The 27,797-nt window shown below is 40.4% G+C and overlaps 1 protein-coding gene across 2 annotated transcripts in view; it reads left to right on the top strand.

The window, feature by feature from the left end:
- The window catches only part of SMC5 (structural maintenance of chromosomes 5), a 290,983-nt gene that overhangs the window by 107,468 nt on the left and 155,718 nt on the right, over nt 1–27,797 (top strand). For both annotated transcript variants that reach the window (XM_077249064.1, XM_077249065.1), the window contains exons 12-16: nt 5,112–5,206; nt 9,508–9,640; nt 13,383–13,556; nt 24,027–24,196; nt 26,612–26,735. In XM_077249064.1, the coding sequence (XP_077105179.1) occupies nt 5,112–5,206; nt 9,508–9,640; nt 13,383–13,556; nt 24,027–24,196; nt 26,612–26,735 (696 nt within the window). The remainder of the gene's footprint in view (nt 1–5,111; nt 5,207–9,507; nt 9,641–13,382; nt 13,557–24,026; nt 24,197–26,611; nt 26,736–27,797) is intronic.

The following is a 27,797-nucleotide window of genomic DNA, read 5'->3' as shown; positions in this document are numbered from 1 at the left end:
GTTTTAGACTAATTAGCCTGTTAGGGTTATGGATTGTTCGCTATCATCGTTGGGAAAGACCAGGTATTGCAAATTTCCCAGCGTCATAAAAACTCAACCTCCTCTAAACCTGTGCCAAAAAACAGCAGCCATAGGTTCTTCTAAACAGCTGCCTTGCACTCTGAAAATTAAAAATGGTGGAGGCCCACAAAGCAGGCTAAGGCTATAAGACGACAACATTTTCAAGTTGCCCTTTCCTCAATTCGAAATGTAATTAAGAAATGGAAATTAACAGTAGAGGCTAAGATAAGGAATGGAAGACCGATCAAAATTTCAGTGAGAGCTGCTCGTAGGATTGCTAAACAGGCAAATCGGAACCCCCGTTTGACTGCAAAAGACCTTCAGAAATATTTAACAGACTCTGGAGTTGTTCTACATTGTTCTTCTGTTCAGAGACACCTGCACAAATATTGCCTTCATGGAAAGGTCAGTCATTAGAAAAAAAACTTCTCCTGCGTCCTCACCATAAAATTCAGCATCAGAAGTATGCAAAAGAACATCTAAACAAGCCTGATTTTGGAGACAAGTTCTGTGGACCGATGAGGTTAAAATAGAACCCTTTAGCCATAATGATTAAAGGTATCTGTGGAGAAAATAGAGCATAGAATTTCAGGAAAAGAAAATCTCTCCAACCATTAACCATGAGGGTGGATCAGTCATACTTTGGGGTTGTGTTGCAGCCAATCGCACGAGGAACATTTCACAGGTAGAGGGAAAAATGGATTCCATGAAATTTTCAACAAATTCTTGATGCAAACATAACACCATCTGAAAAAAAAGATGGTAGTTAAAATCCACAATAGACTACCTCATACGGCACAAGCTAAAGGTTTTACAAATACCCTCACAGTCCCCTAATCTGAACATCATTAAAAATCTGTGGCTAGGCCTCAAAATAACAGTGCATGTGAGACAGCCCAGGAATGTCACAGAACTGGAAGAATTTTCCAAGGAAGAATGGATGAAAATCCCTGAAACAAGATATTAAAGACTGTACAAAAAGCATTTACAAGCTGTGATACTTTCAAAAAGGGTACTAACCATGGTACACATACAGTTGTGCTCAAGTTAACATACCCCGGCAGAATTTCTGCTTTCCTGGCCATTTTTCTGAGAATATGCATGATAACACCAAAACCTTTCCTCCACTCGTGGTTAGTGGTTGGGTGAAGCCATTTATTGTCAAGCTACTGTGTTTTCTCTTTTTAAATCCTAATGACAATCCAAAACATTCAAATGACCCTGATCAAAAGTTCTGATACCTGGTGATTTTAGCCTGATAACATGCACATAAGTTGACACAAATGGGTTTGAATGGCTACCAAAGGTAACATCCTTACCCCCGTGTCATGTTTGTATGAATCAGTGTGTGTGCATAACAGCTGGGATCCAGGCAGCCTCTTGCATCTTTCATCCAGCCACTGATGGTTCTGGATTGTGAGTCATGTGGAAAGCAAAAGAATTGTCAACGGATCTATGCGAAAAGGTAGTTGAACTGCATAAAACAGGAAAGGGATACAAAATGATATCCAAGGAATTGATAATGCCAGTCAGCAGCGTTCAAACTGTGATTAACAAATGGAAAATCAGGGGCTCTGTAAAAACAAAATCACGGTCAGGTAGATCAACAAAAATGTCGTCCACAACTGCCAGGAACATTTTTCGGGAATCAAAGAAAAACCCAAAAATAACATCAGCTGAAATACAGGACTCTCTGAAAATTAGCGGTGTGGCTGTTTCAAGATGCACAATAAGGAGGCGCTTGAAGAAAAATGGGCTGCATGGTCGAGTCGCCAAAAGAAAGCCATTACTGTTCAAATGCCACAAATTATCTATCCTACAATACACAAAACAGCACAGATAGAAGCCTCAAAACTTATGGAACAAGGTAATTTGGAGTGATGATATCAAAATTGAACTTTTTAGCCACAACCATAAATGTTACATTTGGAGAGAGGACAACAAGACCTATGATGAAAGGAACACCATTACTACTGTAATGCACAGAGGTGGATCGCTAATGATTTGGGGCAGCATGTTATCAGCAAATACTGAAGGCAAATTTGCACTCATCAGCCCAGAAGCTGCACATGGGATGTACTTGGATGTTCCAACATGACAATGATCCAAAACACAAGGCCAAGTCGGCCTTTCATTGGCTACAGCAGAACAAAGTGAAGGTTCTGGAGTGGCCATCTCGGTCGCCTGACGTCAATATCATTGAGCTACTCTAGGGAGATCTCAAGCGCGCAGTTCATGCTAGACAGCCCAGGAATTTACAGGAACCAGACGGTTTTTGCAAAGAAGAGTGGGCAGCTTTACCATTTGAGAAAATAAAGAACCTCATCCACAACTACCACAAAAGACTTCAAGCATTGATGTTAGAGGGGGCAATAAACAGTATTAAGAAATGGGGTGTGTATAAGCTTTTGATCAGGGTCATTTGAATGTTTTGGGTATTCATTATGATTTAACCCTTTAGTGACGGAGCCAAATTTTTCAAATCTGACCAGTGTCACTATGTGGTAATAACTCTGGAACACTTCAACAAATACCAGTGATTTTGAGATTGTTTTTTCGTGACACATTATACTTTATGATAATGGTAAATTTAGGTCGATATGTTTTGTTTATTTATAAAAAAAAATATATATATCAAAAACTTGAGAAAAATGTTAAAAAATTAGCAATTTTCAAACTTTGAATGATTATCCCATTAATCCAGTTTGTCATACCACAGCAAAACATTAATAAATAACATTTCCCCTTTGCCTGCTTTACATCAGCACCATTTGTAAAATGTTCTTTAATTTTGTTAGCATTTTAGGAGGTTTAAAAATGTAGCCACAATTTTTCATTTTTTTCAAGGAAATTTACAAAATTTTTTTTTTTTTAGCGACCTATCCATGTTTGAAGTGACTTTGGGACTCCTATATATAGAGAAACCCCCAAAAGTTATACCATGTTAAAAACATCACCCCCTCGACACATTAAAAACTGCTGTCAGGTAGTTTATTTACCCTTCAGGTGATTTTTAGGAATTAATGCAAAGTGGCATGATAGGAATGCAAAAGTGTATTTTTACTACTTAAATGCCGCTAACTTCTGTACAGGTTACAACAGCCGTCAGACTCTAAGGCCGCTTTTTGGTCATGAATTGCCATGGCAAACATCAGGGCCACACAATCATGATCTGAGGGCACCGATTGGGATAAAGAGGAAGCCCCCACACTCTGTTAACCATTTATATGATGTAGTCACTATTGACAGCAGCATCTAAGGGGTTAAATAGATTTACAAACACTGATCGTGGCTGATGCAGCAAGTTGTACAGCCAACAGCTGCTGGATTGTCACCTGTATAGGGAGGCAATTCTCTTAAATGACATTGGCGGTCATTAAGGGGTTAAAAATAAAAAACACAGTATTTTGACAGTAAATGGCTTCACCCAACCACTAAACAAGAGTGGAGAAAAAGTTTTGGTGTTATCATTCATATTCTCAGAAAAAAGGCCAAGAAAGCAAAAAGTCTGCCGGGGTATGTAAACTTTTGAGCACAACTGTATGACTAAGCATGAATCATAATTATATCGGTGTTAAGCCATCATACATTGAAATAGATCTTGTATGCATACAATTGAATAACCATACTGTACTATAATATCCTGATATCTGCATGAAAGACCGTTATTTCCAGACGTCAATGAGAAGAGGTGAGTGTGAACAATTGCAATCCTCACAGGAATAAATAACCCAAGTTGAATGTTTGGACACAAATGTGTATTAAATCATCAATACGATCCTTGGCGTCTGGGAACAGTAAATCATGCAGATACAGTGATTGTTTAGGGTGATGCAAAATATATACAATGCACAGCATATGTCGATAGATACCGCTGTGGGAGAATTCTCCCTAGTAGATAGCTAATCACAGAAATGATAACGTGAAATGAAGAGTACGATTGCATTTATTAACATTGCTTGGCAAGCTATGAAATGTACATATTACCTGTGTAAGTTAAGCTGACATGTAAATGCCGGTTGCATGCTGCCTCTCGTAACCCGAATGCACGTTTCACTAGTGCTTCTTTCTATATTTTGAAATGAAGTATTTAATTTTATTCTGCATTGTTTTAAACACTTCTTGATCTTTATGCCCAAATCTGCTGCATGATCATTATGGTTCTAGGTACTAACCATGCAGGGTGCCCAAACTTTAGCATCGGCCCATTTTACTTTTTGTAATTTTTGAATTGTAAAAGGTGAAAGTTTGTGTGTGTATATTATACATTTTTTGCCTGAAATACAAAGGAAATGTGTAATCTTTAACTGTAGGCCCTTTAGAGATCATATCTTCAACTTGTTTTTCCATGAAAAGTTAATATTAATCAATAAATCTTGGAATAATAATTTCCACAATTGGATGTGTTTAATAAAATGTTCCTGTGCTGAGATAATCTTATACATGTGCGCCTGTTACGTACTGTGTAATGGCTGTGTCTGACTGTGCAGGAACATGGTCTGATCATACCACATCTCCTGGGGAGGGGAAAAAACTATCCAGATATTACAGCAGGGGATCACAAATGATTCTTTCTTTGAAGTAAAACATTGTTTAAAAACAGGCAGGGAAATGTTTTACTGTACAAAAAGAATCAGCTGTGATCCCGTGCTGTAATGTCTGTATACTTTTTTGCTTCCTTCCCTGCCCAGGAGTTGAGGTATGATCAGACCATGTTCCTGTATGGTCAGACACAGCCATTACACAGTACACAGCAGGGGCACATTTATAAGATTATCTAAGCACAGGAACATTTATTTAAACACATCCAATCGTGGATGTTATTATTGCAAAATCTGTTGATTTTAAAATGAACTTTTGTTCGTGGAAAAACCTCTTTAACTGTTCACAATAAAAGTAATTTTGACCAAGGGTACCCAAACTTTTAACATGCCACTGTATGTATATGTGTGTATATATGTGTTGTCAATTGTTGTTCTTTGTTTTTGCACACAAGACTAAGATTGACAGTCTAAATATTTTTTTATTTCATGTTTTTTAACTACATTCAGGTACGTGACAACCAGAGATTAAGAGTTAATGCAGTTTGCTCGCCTCAGGAGTCCGTTGCAAATAATAACCCACAAAAGCCAATCTGTGAATTACAGTAAGTTACCAGGGGTTTATTTTTGCTGTTTATATAGCTTTAATGCTGGGGTTTTACTGCACATTCACTGCCACTAAATTACGTGCAAGCCGATTGGTGATCGTTTAACGGCATGCTTAGTGTCTGACCACATTTTGTGCCCACGGAACAATCAATGACAGGATTGTTCTGTGCCCAAAGTATACCTTGTTATTGGCAGCACATCACCCATTTACACAGACGATGTGCTGCTGACAGTAATTAAATAAACAGAATAATCCACCTCTAAGGTTTTGCAAGTTGTTTATTGTGAAGTAAGCACAAAAATATATGGTACAGACTATAAAGACATGGGGCAATCAAAGGAGTGAATTTGTTCCTTCCTGGGTCTCTCATGTAGTTGTTTATAAAGAGGGATACAAGGTGAGAAGAGAGAGAGACCTTCCATACATAATTGTGCTGTACAATATATACAGTGCGCAATAATACATATAATAAAGAAATGCAGCAGAGCAAGAGGTAATACATGGAGATAGAACAATTACATTGTTCTATGTAACAAAGATCTCTAGAATTATCCTAATTAAATTATTTAATTATCATAATGAAAGTAACTCCTTAGATATGAATTAAAGACTCAAAAGTAATGATGCATTGGGTATTTAGCAGAAAGAGATACTGAAGAATAGCAGCGGTCATATTGGATGGTATATAATGCAGGTCCACAGAGAAGAAAAATGTAACTTGGGAGCAAGGCATAATTCTATAGAGCACAAGACATGGTGGGAGGCATAAAAATGGCAAGGTAGTTAGTAAACCTAATGAGTACATTGACCATGATTGTAAGACAACAGTATTGAGCAGAGCCATAGCAACACTTATGTGTATCGCCCATATACTGTAAATAACCTGTGCCCAGCGTGTAGTTAAGGATCGAAAAGGCAAGCGCTGCTAGCGCTAATGCAGGAGATAAAGGGCTTATGAGCGGAGGGAATATTACAGAACCTTTGTGGTGGTGTATGCTGGGCCAGAAGCGCGTCACTTGTGTGCGTGTTAGGTGGAAGACACAAGTGCAGTTGTGACACTGTTTAGCAACAGAGAATTGATGAGATAGTGGTAGCCATGTCTTGCCACATCTGATGGGTCAATTTGTGGCTTGCAATTCTGTCTCTTATGTGTTGGGTAGTTTTGCTCACGTAAAATCCGCAAGGACACTTAATGACCTATCCCATAAGATTTGATCTCACGTGTAATTCCTTTAAAAGGATAGGATTTCCCTGTTTCTGGATGTATAGCGCTTCATTTAATGATGTTAGTACACACTACACAGCCAAGGCATAGGAATGTACCATTTCTTCTAGTACCCAAAAATCATTGTGTTGATTGTTTGAGGCTGCCTACGTTGGCCCTAACTAACTGATGCCTAATGTTGCGTGGTCTTTTTGTGCAAACTAATACCGAAGTTTGGAACGCTACTATTTTTAGGTAGTTTAATAAAGGCCAATGTTAACGTACATTTGTAAAAATTTTAGGCCTCATCAGGTGGTGTGTATGTACAAACGGGAGGTGTTCTATTTGAGTCTTCTGTGTAGGCAGTGGAATCCTAGTCGTGGCGATCTGTTTCTCACATTCTAGGAAATATGGATAGTTTTTATCTGAGAATTCTTTTTAGCCATCTAATCTAGTTGGTAAGAGTGCATCATTGGTTACCCTCCTTGCTCTTGATGACTGCAGTGTTAACCCCTTTCCGATATTGGGCGTAATAGTACACCCATGCCAGACTCCCCCCTGCTCTGGAGCCCGCACTTTTCTGGGCACACGACAGCTGATCTATACAGCTGACATGGGCCCGGAACAAATGCGGGTGGAATCACGATCCACTTGAGGCTGTTAACTAGTTAAATGCAGCTGTTAATCTGACAGTGACATTTAACCGCGCTTACCAGAAGCTCGTTGCTTATCCCGCCCATCTGTGACCCTGTCACATGATCACGAGTCACCAATGGGTCGGCATGACAACTTGAGGTCTCTATGGTTGTCATTGCTAGATTGCTATGAGCGCCACCCTGTGGACAGTGCTCATAGCAAGTTAGCATTTCTGCTATACACAGGTGATCTGATCATTGCCTGTGTGTAGCAGAAGGGATCTAAGTACTGCAGCTTCTAGTCTCCCATGGAGGCTATTGAAAAATGCAAAAAGTAAAAAAAAAAAAAAAAAAAATCAAATCAACACATATTTGGTATCACAGTATTCAGAATCGCCCGATCAACATAAAAAAAGAATTAACCTAATTGCTAAATGGCGTAACGAGAAAAAAATTAAAAGCGCCAGCATTACGTTTATTTGGACACCGCTACAGTGCAATAAAAAGCAATAACAGGTGATCATAAGATCATAACTACACCAAAATGTTATCAATAAAAACATCAACTCGGCACGCAAAAAATAAGTCCTCACCCGACCCCAGATCACGAAAAATGGAGACGCTACAGCATTTAGTGAACATGGTAAAAAAAAAATACCTTTGGAATTGCGCTTTTTTGCAATTTCACCGCACTTGAAATTTGTTTCCTCATTTTCCAGTACCCAATATGTAAAAACCAATGGTGTCATTCAAAAGTACAACTTGTCCTGCAAAAAACAAGCCCTCCCCATGGCCAATTTGATCGAAAAATAAAAAAAAGTTATGGTTCTGGGAAGAAGGGGATCAAAAGGCGGTAATTCAAAAACTAATATACCCCTGGTCATTAAGGGGTTAAAAAAGCATTTTTAGTGGTGTGAAAGGGGTTGTCTGGTCTATAATAAAAAAATCATCTGTTACTCTGTGGACTTATAAATCCTCCCAGCACATGCACGCTGTTGTCTGTCCCGGGAAAGGCGGTCAGTTGTGCGATATGCATGCTCCTGAGCAGAACCAGGCTAGTAGCCACACCTACTTGATGGACACACCTACTAGATTGGGCATTGGCCGCTCTGGATCCGCCGGCAAATCCGCACCGTGTGCACATACCCCAAGTGTAAACTGGATTTCTGGTCTGGAATTGAGAATGGTGAGAAAGGAAACAAGCGTAGCTGGAAGACAATTCCATAAGCAGAATATGTCAACAATGTATAGTGCCATGTAAAAGTTTGGGTTTGGGTCAAAATTACTGTTACTGTGAACAGTTAAGTAAGTTGAAGATGAAATGATCTCTAAAAGTCCTGAAGTTAAAGATGACACATTTCCTTTGTATTTGGGTTAATAAAATAAAACATTTTCATCTTTTACATTTTAAAAATTACAAAAAGGAAAATGTGCATATGCAAAAGTTTGAGCATCCTGCATGGTTAGTATTTAGTAGCACCCCCTTTTGCAGGTATCACAGCTTGTAAAAGCTTTTTGTAGCTAGACAAGTCTTTCAATTCTTATTTGAGGGGTTTTCAGCCATTCTTCCATTCTAAAAGATGAAAATATATATATGTATGTGTGTGTGTGTATGAATATATATACATTTTTTTTTACTAAAATACAAAGGAGATTGCTAATCTTTAACTTTAGCCTTTTATAGAGATCATTTCATTTTCATCTTGGCTTAACTGTGTACAATACCAGTAATTTTGACCACGGGTGCCCAAACTTTTACATGTCACAGTATCTATGCCAGCAAATTGACAATTGCATTAATAAATCATTGTCAGAGGCGTATAACATTTGGCATAGGCAAGTGCCACATTTGACCTCATGGCTGTGCAACAAGTTTGTAGGTAGTATTCCTCTCCAAAAAGAAAAAAATGTTTTCATGTAGTACAGGAGTAATGATTCTATCCAACTCTGTATTGGTCTCATGAGACAGGTGAGAATTGGTGGAGGTGTATAAGCTCTTATAACATAGAGAATGCTGTCCGGAGGTACTGTCAATAATTACTGATAGTCTGAAGAATGTGGCCTGTATCTAGTATGAAGGATGCTGATAATGTAGTTTGTCTGGAGAGGCAAGGCATGTATCACACATTCAAATCCTAAATTCTTGACAACTCCAGTCTACATGACCATTATGAAATCCAGCTCATGGCTTACGTTTTGGAAGGAGGAGAACCACTGTGAAAGTAGTAGTCTCCCACTTAATTGGACTCTACACCACTGCTTTTTTCTTCCTGTTTCTAAGTAAAGTAGAGAAAAGCAAATTGGATGGATAAAAGGCAGCATGAGCAATTGTAAGTATACAGTGCTATAGAATTTGATGACTGCAATAAATTAAGAGGAATAAAACGTTGTTAGGAGGAGTGCTTCTTTATTCTTTGGGCAAAAAAAAAAAAATTGTTTCTAATTGTTTTTCTGCAGGCGATTTGGCTTTTTCTCTTACTTAAGGGAATTATTTGATGCTCCATATCCAGTGATGAATTACTTGGTATCCCAATATATGGTTCATAATGTACCTGTGGGAACAGAAAAGACCAGGCATATGATTGAAAAAGTGAGTAAACTGGCATCAAGGTTTTACTAAAGGTTCCAACAATTATTTAATCTTCTAGGTAAAATACTGAAAATGTATTTGTGAAGAAAATGTTTTTATTGATAGGAAATCCATAGGATATTCTATAAATTACTGATACTTGGGGGCTTCACCAAATGGAGAGGCTCAGTGTAGAAGTGATTGAGAGTGTAAGCCTGCTCATTTGGGGTCATAGGCCCATCTTAATCATTTACACAAGACTTGCAATAAATCGGACCTTAGTTTTTTGAGTCTTGTGACCACTTTATTTTCTCATTGATCTTAAAGGGGTTGTTCACTACTTGAACAACTATTTCTCGATCACTGTTTTCCCCCAGTAAAATAATGGCATCTATACCCACCTCCGATTCTCCGGGTTTCCTGTGGTTAATTAGCACTGGCTTGACTCTCCTTCAAACATAATTGACATTCAGAGGAAGTGAGGGTTGTGGCTGCTCTCTCACTTGTTCCACATGTCTGATTTGCCCAAAGAATGGGAAAATGAAGCCAGGACCGGTCTTGAGTATAGGTGTTATCATTTTACTGGGGGAGGGGAACATAGGGATTGAGACTGAGTTGTCAAAGTGGTGGATAACTCCTTTAACCCCTTCCCGACTTGCGCCGTTCATACAGCTCTGGCAAAAATTGAGACCACCACATCAAAACCCTGTCATGTGCAGCCCAATCTCCAGACCTGAACCCCATTGAAAACCTCTGTAATGTAATCAAGAGGATGATGGATAGTCACAAGCTATCAAACAAAGAAGAACTGCTTACATTGTTGCGCCAGAAGCAGTGTGAAAGACTGGTGGAAAGCATGCCAAGATGCATGAAAGCTGTGATTAAAAATCATGGTTATTCCACAAAATATTGATTTCTGAACTCTTCCTGAGTTAAAACATTAGTATTGTTGTTTCTAAATGATTATGAACTTGTTTTCTTTGCATTATTTGAGGTCTGAAAGCACTGTTTGTTTGTTTTTATTTTGACCATTTTTCTTTGTCTGAAAAAAAAAAAAGCAAAATTTATTCCTTGGAAATTCGGAGACATGTTGTCAGAAGTTTATAGACTAAAATAACAATTTACATTTTACTCAAAAAATATGCATATAAAGAGAAAAACTAGACAAACTGAACATTTTGCAGTGATCTCTTAATTTTTGCCAGAGCTGTATACTTCTCTGCAGGAGCTGCGTTCCCGCAAATAGCAGTATATGTACGGTGACCCTATTGCGCAGCCTCACGCTGAGCGCCACGGCGATCATGTGCAGGGGTCAGCTCTGTGTCAGAGCTGACACCCTGCAGCTACGCCCACGATCGGTGCTAGCACAGATCGTGGGCATTTAACCCCTCTGATGCTGCTGTCAGTAGTGACAGCGGTATAGAGGAGCATTGCACAGGGAATCAGCTTCCTGCACGGCAACGCAATGCGATTTCGTTGTCCTAATGGATGTCCAAGTTGGCCGCGGGGTCCTTCTGGGTCCTGCAGGGAAGGTGGCTTGTGGGCAGCCATGCTTCCTTCCCTGCCTGTCAGTTCCTGAGCTAATGCTCTGCAGTGCAGAGTATCAGATCAGCGATCTGATGTAGTACAGTGATGTCCCCATCCTGGGACATTGTAAAAAAAAAATAAAAAAAAAAAGTAAACCTTTTTTAAAAATCCCTAATGAAAGAAAGAAAAAAAAAATATATTTTTCCAATAAATACATTTATTCAAGTAAATAAAAAAACAAAACAATAAAAGTACACATATTTGGTATTGTCGCGTCCGTAACGACCCGCTCTATAAAACAGTCCCATTAGTTAACCCCTTCAGTAAACACTGTAAAAATACTCCTTCCCTTCTGAGCCCTGTCGTGTGCCCAAACAGTAGATTTCCCCCACATATGGGGTATCTGCATACTCAGGAGAAATTGCACAACAAATTGTATGGTCCATTTTCTCCTGTTAGCCTTGCATTAGTAAAAAAAAAAAAAATTAGGTCTAAAGGAAAATTTTTGTGCAAGGAAAAAATGTTTATTTTTTTTCCTTCCACATTCCAAAAATTCCTGGGAAGCACCTGAAGGGTTAATAAACTTCTTGACTGTGGTTTTGAGTACCTTGAGGGGTGCAGTTTTTAGAATGGTGTCACTTTTGGGTATTTTCTGTCATATAGGCCCCTCAAATTAACTTCAAATGTGAGATGGTCCCTAAAAAAAAAACCTGGTTTTTCAAATTTTGTTGTAAAAATGAGAAATCGCTGGTCAACTTTTAACCATTATAACTGCCTAACAAAAAAAATTGTTTCAAAAACTGTGCTGATGTAAAGTACACATGTGGGAAATGTTATTTATTACCGTATTCTCTGGTCTATAAGACGACCCCCAACTTTTCCATATAAAATATGGAATTTGGGATATACCTGCTGTATAAGACGGGGGTCATCTTATACGCCCAGTCATCTTATACGGTGTGTGGTTCCCAGGGTCTGGAGGAGAGGAGACTCTCCTTCAGGCCCTGGGATCCATATTCATGTAAAAAATAAAGAATAAAAATAAAAAATATGGATATACTCACCCCTCCGACAGACCCTGGCTCTCAGCGGTGCAAGCGTCTGCCTCCGTTCCTAAGGATGCAGTGAGTGAAGGACCTGCGATGACGTCGCGGTCATCACGTGACCGCGACGTCGTCGAAGGTCCTTCACTCACTGCATTCTTAGGAACGGAGGCAGACGCTTGCACCGCTGAGAGCCAGGGTCCGTCGGAGGGGTGAGTATATCCATATTTTTTATTTTTATTCTTTATTTTTTACGTGAATATGGATCCCAGGGCCTGAAGGAGAGTCTCCTCTCCTTCAGACCCTGGGAACCATCCAGGATCGCTCTGTGCACCCGTACCCGGCGTATAAGACGACCCCCGACTCTTGGGACAATTTTTAGGGGTTAAAAAGTCGTCTTATACGCCGGAAAATACGGTAACTATTTTGTGCGTTATGACTGATTTAAGGGCATAAAATTTAAAAGTTTGAAAATTGCTAAATTTTCGTCAAATTTCCATTTTTTTTTTTTCACAAACGCAAATCATATCAAAGACATTTTTACCAACATCAGGAAGTACAATATGTCACGAGAAAACCGTCTCCAACTCGGTTGGATCCATTGAAGCGTTCCAGAGTTATGACCTCATAAAGTGACAGTGGCCAGAATTGTAAAAATTGGCCCGGTCAGAAGGTGAAAACAGGCTTCGGGGGGAAGGGGTTAATAGATATGTGGTGCACTACTTGGAACTCTGGGTTTTAGCGGAGCTCTTCTGGACATGCCATGAATGTAAAAGATGGATTAATCCCTAACAACTTTTGATTTTTGGTCTACTAAGAATTTTGCAGTTCTTCCATATTTTGGCCAGCAAGACTTTATTGGATAGGAAACTGGAAGGAACAAATGGTAATATTCAGAAAAAAACTGGGTATTCATCTGTGATTGATATATCTCCTATACATATTTCTCTTTGCAATCATCCGTCACAGGTACTCACATGGTCTGTGGGGTTGATAGCAAAACTTTTTCTTCTCTATGAAGAAAATGGTAAGGTCATTTTCTTTTTGCTAAAAAAGAACCCGTGTAATGGCAGCATATTATAGGGAAAGGTTTGTTCTATAAGACATATGGGCAAAAAAACATATTATGCCAGTCCGCTAATAGGATCAATGAAACATATAGCGATCACTAATTAGTCTATCATTTCTTTTAGGTTATAAAAGAAACAGGGCTGAGACAAATGTACACTGCTGAAGAAAGATACTCAATTAAAATATCTGCTTATAGTAGTAATGTTATCTCTAGCAATGTTTCCTTGAAACCAGCTCAATTTCTAACAGTCACAGTGGATCCAGAGGAGAGAAGACAAGCATTTGAGCAACACAAGGTAAAAAAAAATGAAATAAAGATTTTTGCTTTTTTTGGGAAGTCAATATGTAAGAAATAGTATTACCTACAACATTATTAATGATATGGATACTGCACATCAATATTTAAAAAATATTATTGACAATACCAAGAATACCATACAATACAATACCATACCACAAGACTGGGCATAATATCGGTATCCCTAAGTAGTCTGAAGACAGTCAGCAAAGTAAGAACACCAACAAAAGTGTAACGAAAGAAGGTTTTATACCTACAATCAAATGAACAGTATTAAATTGATAAAACAAGTAGCACAAATGTACAATATTGTAACGAAGATACATTAATGATTTGAGCTTACAATCAATTCAGTAATTGTCATAGTTACCAGAAACAACACAATCATACCTCCAGTCACTGTCTCATTGGCCTCTCCTTCTCTCGATAAGGCCTTTTTTTTTTGTCCCTCTTCATGGCTTTCTGGATTTGAATGCCAACCCTTTTGTTATCCATGCTTGGGGAATTTTTTTTACCCTTTTGGGACTCCAGGTAATCGTTCCTTCTCCAATCTGGTCTGATTGAACAGTACCAATCTGTGTGCTCTTTCCCTCCATCATCATGATTATCCTTTGTTGGGCCACTGCATTCAGATCACACAAAGTGGGGAACTACTGGCTAGGTGATATAATATCTTAATGTTATTACTACAATAGGAAAATTCTTGTGCTCTCTGGATCCTTTGCACTGTAAGCTACCACAAACATTCATATAGTCATAGTGGAAAGTGTTGGCCCCCTTGAAATTGTTCCAGAAAATGAAGCATTTCTCCCAGAAAAAATGTTGTAATTACACATGTTTTGTTATACATATTTATTTCCTTTTGTGTGTATTGGAACAACAACACGAAAAAAAAATGCAAATTGGACATAGTTTCACAGAAAACCCCAAATATGGGCTAGACAAAATTGTTGGCACTTTTACAAAATTGTGGGTAAACAACTTTGTTTCAAGCATGTGATGCTTGTTCAAACTCACCTCTGGTAAGTAACAGGTGGGGCAATATGAAAATAACACATGAAACCACACAGTTATGCATCGAGAGGTGAGTGGCGTTACCAACGTTATTGTCCATCTTTCTCTTTCCAGGATTTGGTCATAGCCAGTAGGTATTGTGCACGTCTTATTAACCCCTCCCATGCAACGATGAATTGCTGACATTTAAGTGTATCCATCAGTGACACAAATGCAAGGTGCCTACTGAAACTCTGTCACCATCATCTTGGTAGTTCTATGAGCCTTAACATAATAGGATAATGATATTTTATCATATACTGCAAGAGATCAAAACAGTTGCAAAGTCCTACTGTGGGCGCCAAAAAATGTGAATAAAGCTTGAAAAAAATATAAAAACTTAATAGTTCACAATTGCATTTTTTCGATCACCTCGGCACCCTCCAAATAAAACAGAAATAAAAATGATTAAAAAGTGCTAAGGAAAAATAAGTTCTAGACGTCAAAATATGGTGAAGCAAACCAGATTTTTTTTCACAAAACCGTTAAAATGCATACAACTCCCCATAATCTTACTGATATCAAGGATCAAATTACCATGCCAATTTACCACTTGGCGAACACTGTATAAACAGTAGTGAAATTGGGGTGTTTTGTTTTCCATTTCTCTTTTTTTTACCATCGACATAGCTAACAGTGAGGTGAAATAAAAATAAGTTATGTTTCTTAGAGAAATGGTCAAAAGTGCAAAAATGAAAAATTGGCCTGGTCATCTTTTGAGTTTGCTTTGTCCTTATTAAGCAGTGAGCGGATGCTAGTAAGTAGAACCTCCTGATGAAGTGAGAGATGCTGGATTAGCTCTTTTAAATAAAGCTTGCCTATGAGCAGCTTAAAGGGAATCTGTCACCCCCAAAATCGAGGGTGAGGTAAGCCAACCGGCATCAGAGGCTTATCTACAGCATTCTGTAATGCTGTAGAGAAGCCTCCGATGTATCCTAAAAGATGAGAAAAAGAGGTTAGATTATACTCACTCGGGTATTCCCGCTGCTGGTCCGGTCCGGCGCCTCCTATCTTCATCAGATGATGTCCTCTTCTCATCTTCAGGCTGCGGCTTCGGTACAGGTGTACTTTGTCTGCCCTGTTGAGGGCAGAGCAAAGTACTTAAGTGCGCAGGCGCTGGGCCTCTGACCTTTCCTGGCGCCTGCGCACTGCAGTACTTTGCTCTGCCCTCAACAGGGCAGACAAAGTATGCGCCTCCGCCGGAGCTGCAGCCTGAAGACGAGAAGAGAACGTCATCTGATGAAGATAGGAGGCGCCGGACTGGACCAGCAGCGGGAATGCCCCTGAGTGAGTATAATCTAACCTCTTTTTCTCATCTTTTAGGATACATCGGGGGCTTATCTACAGCATTACAGAATGTTGTAGATAAGCCCCTGATGCCGGTGGGCTTACCTCACCCTCGATTTTGGGGGTGACAGATTCCCTTTAAAGGCATTTTCTGAAATAAAATGGCTCTATATTGTCCCCCAATTTTGAGAGCTGTCTTACCCCTAGTCTTGATATCACCGACACACGCCAGTTTATTTACATACATACATACCTTCCAGAAGCTCTATGCCACAAATCCACTGGAGCTAGCCCCTCCCAGGAGTGCCACTCGCCGATCAGTGTCGTGTCCCCTTTACGCACGGTATCAGTGAAACACTGCCTTCTGAGCCTGTGTTGTTCCTTCGAGCACACAATTGTCATTCACCTTTGCTTTCTCAGCTAAGCTGCCCACTTATTGCTCTAGCCAGACATTTGTCCCCTCATTTGGGCCATACATCCTTCTGGTCTGGCTGTTTTTATCTTTTCCCAGCATAGAAAGATGTTCAGAATTTCATCTGCATCTGAACAGCAGCTGCACAGCAATTCCTCGTGTCTTTCAGGGAATCTGTCAACCCCTCCAAAATGTATTTTTCACCTGTAGATTTAATAATATAATAATAATTTTTATTTATATAGCGCCAACATATTCCGCAGCGCTTTACAACTTATAGAGGGGACTTGTACAGACAATAGACATTACAGCATAACAGAAATCACAGTTCAAAACAGATACCAGGAGGAATGAGGGCCCTGCTCGCAAGCTTACAAACTATGAGGAAAAGGGGAGACACGAGAGGTGGATGGTAACAATTGCTTTAGTTATTTGGACCAGCCATAGTGTAAGGCTCGGGTGTTCATGTAAAGCTGCATGAGCCAGTTAACTGCCTAAGTATGTAGCAGTACAGACACAGAGTGCTATTAACTGCATAAAGTGTATGAGAACATGATGCGAGGAACCTGATTGTTTTATTTTGTTTTTGTTTCTTTTTAATGGCCACACAGGGATAGTTAGGTTAATGCATTGAGGTGGTAGGCCAGTCTGAACAAATGAGTTTTTAGGGCACGCTTAAAACTGTGGGGATTGGGGATTAATCGTATTAACCTAGGTAGTGCATTCCAAAGAATCGGCGCAGCACGTGTAAAGTCTTGGAGACGGGAGTGGGAGGTTCTGATTATTGAGGATGCTAACCTGAGGTCATTAGTGGAGCGGAGGGCACGGGTAGGGTGGTAGACTGAGACCAGAGAGGAGATGTAGGGTGGTGCTGTGCTGAGCCATGGAGTGCTTTGTGGATGAGGGTAGTAGTTTTGTACTGGATTCTGGAGTGGATGGGTAGCCAGTGTAATGACTGGCACAAGGTAGAGGCATCGGTGTAATGGTTGGTGAGGAATATGATCCTGGCAGCAGCATTCAGGACAGATTGGAGCAGGGAGAGTTTGGTAAGAGGGAGGCCGATTAGTAGAGAGTTACAATAGTCCAGACGAGAATGAATAAGTGAGACAGTAAGAGTTTTTGCAGAGTCGAAAGTAAGAAAAGGGCGAATTCTAGAAATGTTTTTGAGATGCAGATAAGAAGAGCGAGCCAGTGATCAGATGTGGGGGGTGAATGAAAGCTCGGAATCAAGGATGACCCCAAGGCAGCGGGCATGTTGCTTTGGAGTAATGGTGGAACCGCACACGGAGATGGAAATGTCAGGCAAAAGTAGGTTAGTAGAGGGAGAGAACACGAGGAGTTCAGTTTTTGACAGGTTCAGTTTCAGATAGAGGGAGGACATGATGTTAGAGACAGCGGTAAGACAATCACTGGTGTTTTCTAGAAAGGTCGGCGTGATAACAGGAGAAGAGGTGTATAATTTGGTGTCGTCAGGGGTGAACCTAGCCTTTCTGCTGCCTGGGGCGAACTGCAAAACGGCCCCCCCCCCCACGTAGTCAAATCAGTACAAATAAATCTGGTTTACTCTTTACTCGCCTAACGCGAGTAAATGGGAATCGCGGGAAAAACGCAGACAATCCGCAAAATTAATGAACATGCTCATTTTTTTACCGCGATGCATTTTTTTTGCGGAAAAAAACGCATCCATGTGCACAAAACATGCAGAATGCATTCTAAATGATAGAATGCATAATGCATGCGTTTTTAATGAGTTTTTATTGCGTTTTTAGCTCGAAAAAAACGCGAAAAAGCCTGAACGTGTGCACATAGCCTAAATGTACTACCTTATAATTTTTGTGTTTTGATGAATATTTATTGTGTATAATAAAGATTTGTCTGCTATTTTTAATTGAGGTCTCCAGTTTTTTTGATAAGATGATTTAAGTATTTTGTAGGCACTAATTCTGCATCTCTTGGCTGAAAACGCAGGTGCGTTTTTGATGCATTTTTTGGTGCACTTTTAAAACTTATTTTTATGTTTTTTTATGCGTTTTTGAAAGCTAAATAAAGATCTATTATTGAACAAAAAAGATTTGTGATGTAATTTCTCGTCCAATCTCCTCTTTTACATTTGTCCAACCCGCACTCCATTACACACACAGATAGACAGATAGATAGACAGATAGATAGATAGATGATAGATAATAGATAGATATAAATATAGATAGAAAATAGATGGAAGGAATGAGATAGATAATAATCTTTATTTTTATATAGCGCTAACATATTCCGCAGCGCTTTACAGGTTGCACACATTATCATCGCTGTCCCCGCTGGGGCTCACAATCTAAATTTGATAGATAGATGACAGATGGATCTATAGATAGAAGGAATGAGATAGATAGATGACAGATCTATAGATAGATAGAAGGAATGAGATAGATAGATAGAAGGAATGAGATAGATTGATAGATGGAAGGAATGAGATAAATATATAGATGGAAGGAATGAGATAGATAGAAGAAATGAGATAGATATATCTATTCATATAGCTATCTATAGATATATCTATGGACAGATGTAGATAGATATATGGATAGTTAGATATACATGGATACATAGATATCTATCTACATCTATCCATAGCATAGATATATCTATAGATAGATATATGAATAGATATATCTCTCTCATTCCTTCTATCGAAATCCATTCCTTCTATCTCGACTATCCGATGTCTATCTATCCCATTCCTTCTGCCTACATATATATAGACACCCACACACAGCCCCGCTGGTTCACATAGCGTAGCTTATCTACTTCTGAGTCTGATAATCTGATGGAGGGAGGCTGTGGACCGTGAGTGACAGAGCTGTGCTCAAAAGCAGCATGTGGGGGATGGGGGGCGAATGATTTTTTATAGTTACTTAACTTACTTTACTACTGCTGCCGGCCGCCGTGAGTGACAAAGCTGTGCTCAGCAGCAGCATGTGGGGGGTGGGGTATGATGGGGGGGGCGGGTGCGAAAGATGTTTTTATAGTTATTTTACTTACAGCTGCCGCTGCCGGTTACTGCTCCAAGTCCCAGCACAGCAGCCAGCAGGTCAGGAGACTGAGCAACGCCTCTGTACCTCAGCCGGGTGGTAAGTCAGTGAGAGTGAGTCACCTGCCAGACACGCTGACCCTGCACATTAGCTTGTTTGTGTGACACAGACAGCAGGGATTGCAGGGAGAGTTGGCACCATGTGTTCTAGCTGCCGCTCTGCCGCCCCGCCGCCCCGTGTCTTTAGGAATGCTCTGCCGCTTGAGCCAAAGCATTCAACTTGCTTCATGATAGCAGCGTCAGTGGGTGTCGTCAGCATAGAGATGGTACTGGAAACCAAATCTACTGATTGTTTGTCCAATAGGGGCAGTATACAAAGAGAAGAGGAGGGGGCCTAGGACTGATCCTTGAGGAACCCTAACAGTAAGGGGAAGGTGAGAGGAGGAGGAACCAGCAAAACATACAGTGAAGGATCGGTCAGAGAGATAGGAGGAGAACCAAGAGAGAACGGTGTCCTGGAGGCCGATGGAGCGGAGCATAGTGAGGAGGAGCTGATGATCCACAGTATCGAATGCTGCAGAGAGATCCAAGAGAATTAGCATGGATTAGTGACCATTAGATTTAGCTGTTAGTAGGTCATTAGAGACTTTAGTGAGGGCAGTTTCAGTAGAGTGTAAAGAGCGGAAACCAGATTGAAGAGGGTCGAGAAGAGAGTTATGTGAGAGATGGCGGATAAGACGGGAGTGGACCAGGCGTTCGAGGAGTTTAGAGATGAAGGGAAGATTAGAGACAGGTCTATAATTAGCGGCACAATTTTGGTCGAGGGAGGGTTTTTTAAGTAATGGATGTATGATGGCATGCTTAAATGAGGAGGGAAAAATACCGGAAGTGAGGGAAAGGTTGAATATTTTTGTTAGGTGAGAGGTGACAGCCGGGGAAAGGGACTGGAGGAGATGTGACGGAATGGGTCACTGGTGCAAGTGGTCGGGCGAGAAGATGCAAGGAGCCTGCTTACTTCTTCTTCTGTAACTGGTTCAAAGTCAGAGAGTAAACTAGATGCAGTGGGGGAGGGAGGACAGTGCATGGTATGAAGAGATTGGGAGATGATTTCCTGTCGAATGTGGTCAATTTTTTCTTTGAAGTAATTGGCCAGATCGTCAGCGTGGAGATCTGTGGTTGGGGCCTGCTCTCTTGGGTTGAGTAGGGACTGGAAAGTGTCAAAGAGACGTTTAGGGTTATTTGACAGTGAGGTGATGAGGGTGTTGAAATAGGTTTGTTTGGAGAGGTGAAGGGCAGAGTTGTATGTTTTTAGGATGAACTTATAATGGATGAAATCTTCGGGTAGATTAGATTTTCTCCACAGACGTTCGGCTCACCTGGAGCACCGCTGCAGGAAACGTGTTTGCAGCGTGTGCCACGGTTGTCGCCATCTGTGCTGAGTTGTTCTATGTATAGGAGGTGCAGCTTCATCCAGGGCACTTTGCAGGGTTTCATTGTAATGCTTCAGAGCAGAATCAGGACATGAGATGAAGAAGATTGGGGCCAATGAGGACTGCAAGTTCTTCATAAGTTTCTGGGTGTTAGTGGCCTGTATGTTTCTATAAGTGTGGAAAGTGGGGGTGACCTGAGCGGGATGGCAGTTCTTGATAGAGAATGAAAGAAGGTTGTGGTCAGAGAGCGGGAGAGGGGAGTTTGTGAAATCATCCACTGGGCAAAACCGGGAGAAGACCAAGTCAAGGGAGTTTCCATCTTCATGCGTTGGAGAGTTAGCATGCTGCAAGAGGCCGAAAGAGGAGGTTAGAGATAAAAGGTGAGAAGCAGATGGGGAGAAGCAATGGGGATGTTGAAATCACCCATGATAAGGGTGGGGGTGTCACAGGAGAGAAAGTGTGGAAGCCAGGTGGCAAAATGATCCAGGAACTGATGAGAGGGGCCGGGAGGACGATACACCACCGCCACTCGCATGGAGAAGGGGATGTAGAGTCTGACAGCATGGACCTCAAAGGAAGGGAATACAAGTGAGGGTACTTGGGGGATAACTTGGAAGGTACATTTTGGTGAAAGGAGCAGACCAACGCCTCCACCTGCTCTGTTGTCTGATCTTGGGGTATGAGAAAAGTGTAGTCCACCATATGAAAGAGCAGCAGCAGCTGTGGTGTCTAACTGCTGGATCCAGGTTTCAGTAAGAGCCAGGAGATTAAGAGAATTAGAAGGGAAGAAGTCATGAATGAAGGAGAGTTTATTACACACAGAGCGAGAATTCCAAAGGGCACAATTGAAAGAGACAGAAGGCATGCAGGGGATATTAATAAGGTTAGAGGGGTTTCTGAATGTAGCAGTTGGGAGGTTTGACTGGCTATAACATGGGGGGCCGGGGTTGGGAGAGATGTCTCCAGCGACTAGGAGAAGGAGAATAGAAAGAGTGAGCAGATGGTTAAGTGATTTGTGAGAGCGTCTCTTGTGTTGGATGGTGGGACTGAATGGATCTGCGCTGTTAAGCAATGTGAACAGAGCATGAGTGCTATACATAGGAGAGGCAAGGACAGAGAGGCCGATATGGATGGGGTGTAAAGAGTTTATGCAAGGGTGGTGAATGTGAGTGAATGCAGCAGCCAGGATATAGATTATACAAATACATATGGTGAGTATTTGTTCTGTTTCAAGTGACTAGGGAATAGGTTTAGATTGTCTTACCTGTCTCCTGCTCTGTCTAACTGCCATGTTATAACTGCCGAATACTTAGAAAAAAGTACTTTGAATAAAAGTACACGAATAATAGTGCACGAATGCACCCCTGCACGATTTAAAGGTAATCTGTGGGTAAATGCCATTTAAATCATGTCTGTCTGGTAGTGCGGCTACAGGTAGAGAGCAGAAAGCATTGGGTGATTGGGAGAGAACAGAAAACATTATTTCAGAAGATCGAGGGCTTCGCTTGGAATGGCAGAAAAATAAAATGGTAAAACTGTGTGGTGTTTTATTTAATTAAAAATACTTTTTTCTGCATGTCTGTGTGTTTATGTAACCCTTTAGTTACTATAGGATTAGTAATGGCTAGGTGTCTTATTGACTCCTCTCCAATACTAAGCCAGGTTAATAGGAAGGTGACATTAACCCCTCGTTACCCCGCTTTACACCGCTACAGGGCAAGTGGGAAGAGCCGGGCAAAGTGGCAGAATTGGCGCATCTAATAGATGTGCCTTTTCTGGGCGGCTGCGGGCTGCTATTTTTAGGCTGGGGGAGCCAATATCCATGGCCCTTACCAGCCTGAGAATACCAGCCCCCAGCTGTGAGCTTTAGCAAGGCTGGCTGTCAAAAATGGGGCGGACCCCCACGCCGTTTTTTAAATTATTTAAAATTTTTATTTTTTTTTAAAAAAGCGTGAGGACCCCTCTATTCTTGATAACTAGCCTTGCTGAAGCTGACAGCTGAGGGTGGCAGCCCCCAGCTGTGAGTTTTGTCTGGCTGGTTATCAAAAATAGGGGGGAACCCATGCTGTTTTTTTTTTTTATTATTATTATTTATACCGCAGGAGCGACAGATGACAACTCCCATCCGCCACTCCTGCTGTCACTGTGATTAGCAGCTGTAGGTGTCAGATGATGGGAGCAGTTGTCCCATCAGCTGACACCAGTGATCGGAGGTGAAGTTTATGTTCCGATCACAGCTGAGCGCTCCCCGCTGTCTTCTGACCAGCAGGGAGGATTTTAGATGTAGCAGGGCAGAGTGTGATGTCACATCCGGCTGTCCTTTACTTTTCTGAAGCAAATACGCTACAAGAAAAGTCAACCTTGCGTATTTGCAGCGTTTTTCCACCATCCATTCAAGTCAATGGGTGGAAAATGCTGGAAAAACGCTGAAAGTGACATGCTCTATATCCAAAAAACACAGCAAAGCTCAAAATCCTGATGACACAAAAAACCAATGTGTGTGCATGCGATTTCTGAAATCTCAAAGGCTTTGCTGGTACTGTAAAAAGCAGCTGAAAATTAGCATAAAAAACACCCTGTGTGAACTTACTGTAAGAAAGGCTTTGAAAAGTGTTAATATTGGATGTAGCTGTTTTACTCCTGATAAAATGGCAGTAAAAAATGTTATTTAGCAGGGTGGTTCTCCTTTAAATTAGCTTTAATTTTTTTTCTGAAAATTGCAAAGAATATATTTACGGTATTTATTGTTGGCATTTACATAGGGACAAAGTGGGTTTACCATTGCCATGTTATTTCTTCTTTTGTAATCTTGAGGTTCTGTTGGAGGTGTAGGCATGCATATAGCGGTGGAGATAATTACCTGGCTTCTGGGTCTCAGTCTCCTGTCTATGGTAATAAGCAGGCCAGTACTTGCCTCCACTTTTGAGTTTAATTCTGTTCCGTCATCAAACATTTAGCAGAAATAAAGGAGGATATGTTCAGTGACCATGTAATAATTCCCGTTACAGTGCAGAAACATTTTGGTTTATATAAAATGCTAACAGAAGTAAAGTAAAAAATTAGCACCTTGTTTTCGCGGCATAAAGACTGCCAAGTAAAACATAAGCATGTTGGCAGGTGTTACCTACGTGTGAGGTTTGACAACTACAGGTGAAGCTCATCGGGATTTTCAGTTTTTACATACTGAATCCAGCATCGTATTCTGTCAGCACCTAAAAATGTCCTGACATGAGATGAGGAAAACTTTCTCTGTTTCTATTTCAGGAGATTGACGAAAAGTGTTCATCATTAGAAGCTCTTATTAGTGAGCTAGCCAACAAACAGAGGATGCTTGACAAAAAAGACAATGATTTAAGGTCAAGGAAGAAAGAAATACTGGATATGAAGACCAAAAAGAGACAATTGGAACAGAGGATTGCTACAAAATATGATAGGTTAGCTAACTAATGACGTCCAAACCTATCACTTACACCACTACCTTTTTGCATCTTTTCTTATGTTAGACCGTAACTTTCCATGATTTTTTTTTTTTTATTCCTTTTCACCTTTTATCCTTTAAAGCCATAACTTAACTGTACATTCTCAATGTGTGGCCCATTGATTTTTGCATTTCTTGTGGAAGAGCATCCAGTTGATTTACGTTACTTTACAATAATATGATATTGTGCAGATACGTGGCAGTATTTTTTTGGGGTACTTTTAAAATGCACTCACAATTTATATAACTAAAATTCCCTGGAGCTAAAAAAGCAATGGCTATATGAGCATTAAAGGGCATATGTCAGTAGGATCAACCCTCCTAAGTGGAGTTCAGCTAATTTGTCCAGGTTTCTTATTCGGCAAGCTATAGCGCTTACCGAATAAACTGCAGAGGGATACCTGGATCGCGCCGGCTGATCAGCTGTTCGGCTCCGCAGCTGCATGTGTCGCGTTTGTGTCCCAGTCACAACACACGCATGGAGAGCCCAACAAACATTATTGTTTTTAGTAACCACTGAGGACTCTCAATTCTAAATATTTTTCTATCTACTGGCTAACACGGTACCAAGATATATTTCTTTCCTGTTTTTAGTAATGCATCCGAATTGCTACAAGATATGTTTGAGTGTATAACTACCTGTGCATGTTTCAGGTTTTATTACACAGTCTGCAGTGGGATCAGGAGAACAGAAAGCGGACATCACACTGGTAACACCCTAATTCATCTAAACAAATCCCTGGAGGCAGATTCTCATGCAGATCAGTGTCTGGCCCATAGTCTTAAACAGCTCATTTACATATAAGAAAACGTGGATTTTTCAGGTATATGACATCAGATCAGATATCAAGGTATCATTTTAGTCAACTTCCTATGACCTACTTGCCCATACAGACGGCTTAGGAGGTTAATCCTACCTAATTTGTAGGAGCTGTTGATGAGCGAATATACTCGTTACTCGAGATTTCCCGAGCACGCTCGGGTGTCCTCCCAAGTATTTTTTAGTGCTTGGAGATTTAGTTTTCAGCGCCGCAACTGAATGATTTACATCTGTTAACCAGCATAAGTACATGTGGGAATTCCCTAGCAACCAGGCAACCCCCACATGTACTCAGCCTGGCTAATAGCTGTAAATGATTCAGCTGCTGCAAGAAAAACTAAATCTCAGAGCACTAAAAAAATACTCTGAGGACCCCCGAGCGTGCTCGGGAAATCTCGAGTAACGAGTATATTCGCTCATCACTAGTAGGAGCCCATTATGAATTTCCCAAGCTGAGTAGGCTAGTTTTTAAGTATTTAGGCTGTGTGCTGCACACGATGCGGATTTAGTGCGGATCCGCAGCAGATTTTTCCGCACAGAAAAGCTGCAGTTCCGCACAGTGATTTACAGTACAATGTAAATCAATTGGAAAAAGCTGTGCTAATGGTGCGGAAAAATCCGCATTGAAACCGCTGCTGATCAAAAGAAGGTAGCATGCTACTTCTTGTGTGCGGAACTACAGCGTTTCTGACCCCTTCCATTATAGAAATTTGCAGGGGGAAAAACCGCAGAATATCCGCGGCAAATCCGCACCTGCGTTTTCTGCCAGGAGATGCAAATTTTGTGCGGAAAATTCTGCACCCCAATCCGCAACGTGTGCACATAGTTTTAGAGCCTCATGCACATTTTCTACTGAATCTGCATGTGAAAATAGTCAGCATGCATTAGTTTCATATGTTAGGTCAGACTCGCCTGTTCAAATCTGTGGATGTGCAGGAAAAAAAACGGATCCAATACAGAACATCCGTATAGTATCATTTTTTATTTTTTATGGATTTTTGCAATTCTTTTAACATGGGAAACTGTAATTAGTCTTGCTGTTAATAATTGCTGCTGTAAAAAAAACTCATTTCATTTCACACAAGTGAGGAAAAAAAATAATTAAAGTTGAATGTGCAAAGAAAAAAAGAGCCTGTAAACGCGAAAGGGTGTAAGAATGTTAAAAATCCAGTTGCAAATTGTATTTTTAGTCCATTTCAAGTAAAAAAAGAAACAACAAAAAACCTGTCCCCAGAGGTGACCAACTCCTGTAAGCCTTCTCTGGCTATTCTCACCATGGTAATTCCATAGAAAGGGAGATAGAAGTGTGCCTATAACAGAGTAGGCTGCAGGTGGAATGAGCTGTGGGGTGGCCCTGTACGAGTGCACTTTCCATTTCCGAGGGGAGGGGTTATCATCTGTTCAGTTTTTGTATGCGATTTATTCGGGGAGATGTTCCCCATGGTTGTAATTATTTGGTAACCCATCCCTTACAACTTTTGCAGCTCTTCGGCTCATGGCTTCAAGTTATTCACATTCTAACGCTTTTTATTAACGCTGTGTTTTTCCTAGCTTAAAGCAGTTGGAGCAAGAAGATATTAACTTGGAAGATGCCGAGCAACAAGCAAATGGCAAGATGAAAGACATCAATGTCCAGAAAAAGAAAATAGTTCGAGAACTCACCGAGCTGATAAAGGTGAGGATGGCGTGTCCGTTACAGTGGTCTTTAGTAGTCATTGGGGGTGGGGTGGATCAAAGTTAATGCAAAGAGAAAGTGGAGTAGTTGACCATGGAAATCAGTCAGGTCGCTGTTTTCATTTTATCAGTGTCTTCTGAATGTTCCATACTATAACAAATAATTTTCCTTTTTAGCTTTAACTAGCCCTTATGGACATGGATAATTTTGGCCTTCATTACTCATAATATTTTTCAGATTTTTGCTTCCTTATGTTCCCAGAGACATAATGTCTATTCATATTTTTTTTAATAATGCATCAGAATAGCTACAAGATGTTTCAGTGCATTACTACCTGTGAATGGTAAATCATATTCCCAAATACGGATTCATAGAAGCCTTCCCTGGGGGGCTTTGTTATTACCAAGGCTCGTAGCTAAAACCATCGGTGATCATGAGCAACCGATGATGCTGCAACCAATATTGATTGCAGCATCAGAAGGTAACAAAAACTGTTAGTAGTTTTGTGCAATTCCCTCTGTTACCACAAGGTGGTGCCTTTAGATCACAAAACATGCATGAAGGCTTGGTCTATTGTTGCCTGCATTGTGTGGACACATTCATTTGTATGAATGTCTTGCCCATGCTACACACTATAAGTTTACTATAGGCAGTGATCCTTATGTAAGAAAAACTTGCAGCACCACAGTCATGACATCACTACGCAGGCAGGTTTTCTTGAGAACTGCCTCGTACATAACAAATATAACCATGCCTTACCAGTTTAGTTACTGACAAGCGATTGTGTCCGTTGTGTTGTGCCATATCGAGTATTTTATATATGTGTATGTATATATATGTGTATGTATATGTATGTGTATGTGTGTGTATATATATATATATATATATATATATATATATATATATATATATATATATATATATTAACAGTATCGATCCCCTTGGCTGTTTACCTATTTTGTTACATTACATCCTGTTAAAATATTTTGTAATCCGATTTGTATGTGATGCATAAATGCTAAATAGTGTGTATATAAATAAATATAAAATAAGTCCACCTGA

The sequence above is a fragment of the Ranitomeya variabilis genome, chromosome 1 (genome assembly GCF_051348905.1).
Source record: "Ranitomeya variabilis isolate aRanVar5 chromosome 1, aRanVar5.hap1, whole genome shotgun sequence".
In the NCBI taxonomy this organism is placed as follows: domain Eukaryota; kingdom Metazoa; phylum Chordata; class Amphibia; order Anura; family Dendrobatidae; genus Ranitomeya; species Ranitomeya variabilis.
The sequence above is the reverse complement of the archived record's forward strand: the minus strand, read 5'-3'. Positions and strand labels throughout refer to the sequence as shown.